Source organism: Salmo salar, chromosome 06 (assembly GCF_965601325.2).
Source record: "Salmo salar chromosome 06, fSalSal1, whole genome shotgun sequence".
NCBI lineage: Eukaryota > Metazoa > Chordata > Actinopteri > Salmoniformes > Salmonidae > Salmo > Salmo salar.
The window spans coordinates 34,685,588-34,694,309 of NC_138296.1; the positions used below are offsets into that span (position 1 = coordinate 34,685,588).

Consider the following 8,722-nt stretch of genomic DNA (forward strand, 5'->3'; position numbering starts at 1 on the left):
GGAGAAAGAGATGGAAGAGGTATCGCGGAAGGAGATCCGGGTGCCTTGTGAGGATCGGCCGAAGAGTGGCTAATCTGCCACCTATTGGCCAACGTACAATTGCTGGATAATTAATTGGACGAACTAAAAGCATGTATATCCTACCAACAGGACATTAAAAATTGTAATATCTTATGTTTCACCGAGTCGTGAATGAACAACGACATGAATAACATTCAGCTGGTGGGTTATACACTGTATCGGCAGGATAGAACAGAAGCCTCTGGTAAGACAAGGGGTGGCGGTCTATGTATATTTGTAAACAAAAGCTGGTGCACGATATCTAAGGAAGTCTCTAGATTTTGATTGCCTGAGGTAGAGTATCTCATGATAAGCTGTAGACAACACTATCTGTATTTTTTTGTAGCTGTCTACATACCACCACAGACCGATTCTGGCACTAAGACAGCACTCAATGAGCTGTATACCGCCATAAGCAAACAGGAAAACGCTCAAACAGAGGTGGCGCTCCTAGTGGCCGGGGACTTTAATGCAGGTAAACTTAAATCCATTTTACCTCATTTCTACCAGCATGAGAGAAAAAAAAAAGACAACTTTTTCTTTTTTTTAATAAAAAAAAATAAAAAAATAAAAATAAAATATAGACCACCTTTAATCTACACACAGATACGCGTACAAAGCTCTCCCTTGCCCTTCATTTGGCAAATCTGACCATAATTCTATCCTGATTCCTGCTTACAAGCAAAAATGAAAGCAGGACGCACCAGTGACTCAGTCTATAAAAAAAGTGGTCAGATGAAGTGGATGCTGCTAGCACAGACTGGAATATGTTCCGGGATTCTTCCGATGAGATTGAGGAGTACACCACATCAGTCACTGGCTTCATCAATAAGTGCATCGATGACATCGTCCCCACAGTGACTGTATGTACATACCCCAATCAGAAACCATGGATAACAGGCAACATCCGCACTGAGCTAAGGGTAGAGCTTCTGCTTTCAAGGAGCGGGACTCTAACCTGGAAGTTTATAAGAAATCCCACTATGCCCTCCGACGAACCATCAAACAGGCAAAGCTTCAATACAGGACTAAGATCGAAACGTACTACACCGGCTCCGACGCTCATCAGATGTGGCAGGGCTTGCAAACTGTTACAGACTAAAAAGGGAAGCACAGCCGAGCTGCCCAATGACACGAACCTACCAGACGAGCTAAATTACTTCTATGCTCGCTTCGAGGCAAGGAACACTGAAACATGCATGAGAGCATCAGCTGTTCCGGATGACTGTGTCCGTCAACATTCAAAGGTCGCAGGGCCATACGGATTACCAGGACTTGTACTCTGAGCATGCGCTGACCAACTGGCAAGTGTCTTCACTGACACTTTCAACCTCTCCCTGCCTGAGTCTGTAATACCAACATGTTTCAAGCAGACCACCATAGTCCCTGTGCCCAAGAACACCAAGGTAACCTGCCTAAATTACTACCAACCCGTAGCACCTCAGGTCTGTAGCAATGAAGTGCTTTGAAAGGCTGGTCATGGCTCACATCAACATCATTATCCCAGAAACCCTAGACCCACTCCAATTTGCATACCTCCCCAACAGATGATGGAATCTCTATTGCACTCCACACTGCCCTTTCACACCTGGACAAAAGGAACACTTATGTGAGAATGCTATTCATTGACTACAGCTCAGCGTTCAACACCATAGTGCCCTCAAAGCTCATCACTAAGCTAAGGACCCTGGGACTAAACACCACCCTCTTCACGCATGACTGCGCGGCCAGGCACGACTCCAACACCATCAATAGGTTTGCCAATGACACAACAGTGGTAGGCCTGATCACCAACAATGATGAGACAGCCTATAGGGAGGAGGTCAGAGACCTGACCGTGTAACATAAGGACAACAACCTCTCCCTCAACGTGATCAAGACAAAGGAGATGATTGTGGACCACAGGAAAAGGAGGACCGAGCACGCCCCCATTCTCATCAATGGGGCTGTAGTGGAGCAGGTTGAGAGCATCAAGTTCCTTTCATCCACATCACCAACAAACTAACATGGTCCAAGCACACCAAGACAGTTGTGAAGAGGGCACGACAAAAGCACTACCCTCAGGAGACTGAAAAGATTTGGCATGGGTCCTCAGATCCTCAAAAAGTTCTCCAGCTGCACCATTGAGAGCATACTGACAGGTTGCATCCCTGCCTGATATGGCAACAGCTCAGCCTCCAACTGCAAGGCACTACAGAGGGTAGTGCTTACGGTCCAGTACATCACTGGGGCCAAGCTTCCTGCCATCCAGGACCTCTATACCAGGCGGTGTCAGAGGAAGGCCCTAAAAATTGTCAAAGACTCCAGCCACCCTGGTCATGTTTTCTCTGCTACCGCACAGCAAGTGGTACCGCAGTGCCAAGTCCAGGTCCAAGAGGCTTCTAAACAGCTTCTACCCCCAAGCCATAAGACTCCTGCACATCTACTCAAATGGCTACCCAGACTAATTGCACTGCCCCCCCCCCCCCCCCCACACTTAACACTGCTCCTACTCTGTTATTATCTATGCATAGTCACTTTGATAACTCTTCCTACATGTAGATATCTCAATTACCTCGACTAACCGGTGCCCCCGCACATTGACTGTGTACCAGTACCCCCTGTATATAGACTCACTATTGTTATTTTACTGCTGCTCTTGGATTATTTCTTACTTTATTTCTTATTTTCTGGGGGGTATTTTTCTTAAAAGTGCATTGTTGGTTAAGGGCTTGTAAGTAAGCATTTCAGTGTAAGCATTTCACTGTTGTATTCGGCACAAGTGACAAATCCAATTTGATTTACAGGCAGGGAAGGGCAAGAACACCCTTAGATTCAGGTTTCGATAGAGTGGAGAACTTGATTCTAGATTTTTTATTTCCCTATATACACTACTGTTCAAATGTTTTGGGTCACTTAGAAATGTCCTTGTTTTTTTTCTGCCTAGAAGGCCAGCATCCCGGAGTCACCTCTTCACTGTTGACCTTGAGACTGGTGTTTTGTTGGTACCATAAAATTAAGCTGCCAGTTGAGGACTTGTGAGGTGTCTGTTTCTCAAACTAGACACACTAATGTACTTGTCCTCTTGCTCAGTTGTGTACCGGGGCCTCACCCTACTCTTTATGTTCTGGTTAGAGCCATTTTGAGCCTGTAATCAAACCCACAAATGCTGATGCTCCAGATACTCAACTAGTCTAAAGAAGACCAGTTTTATTGCTTCTTTAAATCAGGACAACAGTTTTCAGCTGTGCTAACATAATTGTAAAAGGGTTTTCTAATGATCAACTAGCCTTTTCAATTATAAACTTGGATTAGCTAACAACATGTCATTGGAACACAGGAATGATGGTTGCTGATAAACGGGCCTCTGTACGCCTATGTAGATATTCCATAAAACAATCTGCCATTTCCAGCTACAATAGTCATTTACAACATTAACAATATCTACACTGTATTTCTGAATTATTTTATTTTATTGGACAAAAAATGTACTTTTCTTTCAAACAACAGTGATGCGTTGGTTAGTTGTTTTGAAAAATTAAACTGGGAGATAGCATGGAAGCATCTGAAATAAATAGTTCAATCTAGGGAGTATGTTGATATGGATAACATGGATTCTTCTGACTAAGCTAATTGGGAGGGAGATCCAGGTTCGGAGGTCATTCTTGATTTGATCCAGGAGTGGTAGTTGAAAAGGCAATTCAGATCTGGTGTTACAAAGATTCCAAGGTATTGAAAGCCTGTGTCTTCCATTGGAAACAATGGATTTATTCAAATTGATCTTATATCCTGAAAACTTGCCGTACTGAGAAAGTGTGTCTGAAATGGAGGGGAGGAATTTCTCAGGGTTGGATATGTAGCGTAAGACGTCATCCACTTAGAGAGGGGACAGCGAGCATCCTTGTCTTGTGCCACATCCCAAAGAGAATCTCTCCGAGTTTAGACCATTAGTAGACACCATGGCATTTGGATAAGAATATAGGGACTTAATCCATTTGATAAAGTTTGGACCCATATTGAACTTTTAAGACTGAGAACAGAAAGCTTTACTCCATCCTGTCAAACGTTTTTTTTATTTGACCTTTTCCTTAACTAGGCAAGTCAGTTAAGAACAAATTCTAATTTACAATGACGGCCTACCCGGGACAAACCCTAAACCAGACAATGCTGGACCAATTGTGCACAGCCCTATGGGGACTCCCAATCACGGCCGGTTGTGATACAGCCTGGAATCTAACCAGGGTCTGTAGTGATGCTTCTAGCACTGAGATGCAGTGCCTTAGACCGCTGTGCCACTCGGGAGCCCACTGGATGCTTTCTCAGCATCCAGTGAAGCCAGCAGAACAAGGGTCTTCCGTGCGTTTACTTGATCTATAATATCAAAAAGACGGCGAATTTTATCAGAAGAGTACCTGTCTCTAATAAATCCAGTTTGGTACACTTTTATTATTTTGGGAAGAAGAGTGTTTAGTCTCATCGAGCAGTATGGTAATTATTTTGTAGTGGCCAAAAAGCTTTGTGGAACTCTGGGAAATCTGTTTGGGCCTGGGGATTTGTTAGGTGGCATGGAGATAATTGCCGCTAAGACCTCCTCGGGAGTGAAAGGGGAGTTGAGATCTTGGTTGGTCTCTGATAGGTTTGGTAGCTAAATTCCCTCTAGGGAGGAATGGAGTTCTGCATCTGTACGTGCTCTTTCAGAAGCATATACATTTGCAGTAAAAATTATGAAAAGTTAAATGTATCTTATTTGGAACATATGTGACCTCGTCATCTTCTGTTCGGATGGCCATGATTGTATGCTCCGACTGCTCTTTTTTAAATTGGTATGCAATATCTCTCCGAGTATAGTCCAAGTTTAGTTTTGCTTTAGCTGCTTTAAGTTGAATCCAGGAGGCGCTGTCTGGAGATTGTTTATGTACTTCCAGTTCCTTCTCAAGCTCTAACCTGTGTGCTTCCATTGCTTTTTTCTCTGAGGAATCATATACAATCAGATGACCTCTTAGTGTGGCTTTGGCAGCGTCTCACATTTGGCCGGAGAAACAGGAGTCTTTGTCTTGTGTGTAGTTGTCTATCCATGTTGTGACCAATGTATGGAATGCTTCATTTGATAGCATGGAGGTGTTGAATTTCCAGCTCTTTGATCTCGGGATGTTCTTACAGAGGTCAAAGCGGAGGCGGACAAAGGCGTGATCTGAAAGCGCTATGGGTCCGATTGTACAAGCAGCAGAATTCATGAACATTTTAGGGATAAAAATGTCATCTATACGAGAGTAGGTGCACATCACTATTTTAAATAATTTTATCACATATTGTGTGGACTTTGGACTCATGCAGGTAACTTGAACTAATTTAGCCTAGATCATTTTTCAGCGTTTGCTATCCATTATACATTTGTCAACCTCTCTTCAGAATTTACAGCACACTTAAAAGTTACACATCACAAAATTTTGATTTTAAATCTTCTTGACATCAGAGCAACCTTGAGGGAATCTTATTTGAGTAAGAAAATTATGTTCATATGATAGGAAGATATAAAAACCTGGCAGAGACCACATCCAACTGACAATCTCTTCGGGAAAAAAAACTATTGGAACAAAGATGTAAAAAATAACTGATGTTGGAACAAGATGGAGGGAAAGTTGGAGTATAACTAACGACATTACAGATAACTAACATTTACACTTAATCCAGTATAAACTAATATATAGAATATATTATATACACAAGAGACTAAATTCACAAATTATACAGCACAATGGCAGAGTCATGTCTTAAGTGTAAAACTAATAATGACTCAATAATCCATGCTTTCTGGGAATTCTATAAAGTCTGGAAGTTGTGGGCGGAGCTAGAAAGTTGATTGTCATAAGTATTACAATGTAAACTTACTTTTAATCCTTCTGTCTCTATATTTTAAGACATGACATAGGGGGATGTAGTGAGACACCCAATGGGCTGGACAATTCTCTTCTCATCACTCATCTTCAAAAACCTTTCTCTGAAGACTTGGAAATCAAATCAATACGCCAATCATTAACACATATATATTTTTTAATCTAATTATTTATGTGAATATTGAAAAGGCATGGGCTTCAGAGAATAACAAATTGATACAATTTCAGGCCAAGTGGCAAACAATAATACAGGCACTATGGCAAACAATAATACAGGCACTAGGGATGGGGGTGTGAGCATGCGGGTCTGGGCAGATGAGATGTAGTCGTTTTTTGTGTGTGTCTGGAAGTTGTTGTTCGTATAAGTTCGTATATGGAGTGACATTTTACAAAAAGATTGTAAAATAAAAAATAATGCACACCAAATACCTGACATGAAACAGTTAGGAGAATGAGTATAACACTGCTGGGTCTAATACTGATACTCACATACGGGGAGTAGAGCTCCCCGGTCTCTGTGATGCCTCCTGCCATGATGGACACCAATACTGGAGATCACAACCTGGAAGATACAGTAATGGCAAATCCTAAATCAAATTATTCACAAAACTGTGTCCAACCAATCACATAATGTTTCACTTTCATAGATACCGCTTTTATACAAATCTAGTTTTTCCGTCAGGGAAAATGCAGAACACCTTGTGAGAAAGCAGATAGCTAGCTAACTAGCACTGCTAACTATTTCATGCCATCACACTAGTGATGCATTGTCTTGAGTAGTTGGCTAAGGCCATTATATCTGCTGCTATGTGGCATAAATGTATTGCACTCACTAGATAACGTCAACTACGCAAGCTAACTTTTAGTTGGCTAACGATAGCTAGCTAAACAACCTGCCCTAACTGAACTACAGCAGAAAGTAGCTAGCACTGTCTAGACACATTCTCCAGTCTAACGTTAACGTTACTGTAGCTAGTACGATAATGTGTACTGTAGCTAGATTTAGTATGAGCGTTGAACTGGTTATCTAGTTACGTTTATCATCTCTAGACATTGTTTTCAAGCACTTGCAACAGTATTAACAAAGTCAAAGTAAGATGTAAACAACACGCACCTGCGTTCAGTGAATCTTTTTCAGGGTAATTAAACCAGAAAGCTAAATTTCAAGCCAACAAGACAGCGAATGACAATAATAAATAACTCGTGCAGAAAATAAACATCCTCCGCCAATAAACTTTATATGTGCATTCTTCTATCTCATGCACATTCAATGACTGTGTGCACAACAGGGGTGTAATCATTAGCCAAACAGTTGCAAAACGACAGTTTCTATTGGACAAATCAAGGAAGATCCCTCCCCCGTTTCGTTCCGTTTGCTTCCGTTAAAGAAATGCTTTGCAACAGAATTGGCGTCATTAATATATCGTAAAAATGTATGAAAACAAAAGTGTGCTTTGGGTCTTAATTTAAAGTTAGGCATATGGTGAGCATTGTAGTTACTGTTAAAATGACATTTTTTTCAATAAACATTTTAGGGGTTTATGACTTTATCTAGTATTTACTAGGTCACGAGACAACAAAATTCGGACCGCCACCGTGAGTCATATCAAAGAATCTGGATATAGTGACAAGATACAGGTCTCACCGCCCTAACGATTGAGTCGATGTCCATAAAGCGGCACCGTGTGCTGTCTAGCGGCCTATTTTCTTTGCATTGGTGGATACATGTGATTATTGTAATCATATTTTTAATATTCGATGACTGTAGTTGACGTCAAATGCCTGTATTAAATGGAGAGATATGCTACTGCCGCGTAAATCTCTCCGTGCGTTCAGAAGAGCTGGCAACTTGGGGAAAAAAACGACCTCCGACTGGGATACGGTCATCCAACTCTGAATTCGAACTCGGGCCGCTTTCTAGAGCTCCGACCTGAGATCACTGACGTCATGATTTGACCACGTATTTTCCGAGTTCCCAGTTGTTTTGAATGCAGCATAAACTAGACTCGTTATGCTATGAATATGCATAGCTATTTCGAGACAACGCCTATGTAAAGTGATTTTTTGCAAAGTTGCCGCGATGTAATGTCACTTATATCAGTACACTCGTAACAACTTAAGCATTACGAAACTTCTATTCGGTCAAATAAACCTTATGGATCCACTAAGCCATTCATTTTTAGGTTGGCCAAATTCGACACTCATTGGTGTGCGAAAAAACGCCACCTGCTGGAGGAAGACAGATTTGCCTCTAAGCTTCCTCTCTGGTCATATGATACATACCGGATGCTTCAGATCCCGGTCAAATATGTCACGTTCTTCTTATGAGGAACACCAAAGATGGTACAGTATGAAGATAGAAATTCCCGATCACAGCTGTAGGCGATGTCATGGCGAAGTTGGTTAGCTAAGATCATGCGTAGAAACACGTCATCGGGTTTAACGGTCTATCGCGCCGTACTGCGCATGTGCAAGCCGTTCCAAATCAAAGGCATGTATCATTTTTTTTATTTTATTTAACCTTTATTTAACTAGGCAAGTCAGTTAAGAACATTCTTATTTACAATGACGGCCTAGGAACAGTGGGTCAACTAGTTTGTTCAGGGGTAGAACGACAGATTTGTACCTTGTCAGCTCGGGGATTCGATCTGGCAACCTTTTTTATATAACCTTGTATATAAAGTTGTTTTTGACGAAAATGAAAACATATCAGTTTGTCACTCTCATGAGGTTGGAGTAATAAGTTCAGCTACTTAAGACATTGGCTCGAATCTAGGTTGTGCCTTTAG

At 41.6% G+C, this 8,722-nt stretch overlaps 1 protein-coding gene across 2 annotated transcripts in view; it reads right to left on the reverse strand.

The window, feature by feature from the left end:
• Positions 1-8,352, reverse strand: part of LOC106606959 (putative sodium-coupled neutral amino acid transporter 12) — an 87,789-nt gene extending 79,437 nt beyond the window's left edge. The window contains exons 1-2 of one of the 2 annotated variants that reach the window (XM_045715237.2): positions 8,217-8,352; positions 6,423-6,495 (exon numbers count right to left, since the gene is read on the reverse strand). In XM_045715237.2, the coding sequence (XP_045571193.1) occupies positions 6,423-6,467 (45 nt within the window). In that variant the 5' untranslated portion in view covers positions 6,468-6,495; positions 8,217-8,352. Of the gene's footprint in view, positions 1-6,422; positions 6,496-7,047; positions 7,245-8,216 lie in introns of those variants that run through there. The other variant, XM_014203457.3, reaches the window with a different exon arrangement.
• Positions 8,353-8,722: the final 370 nt, after the last annotated feature.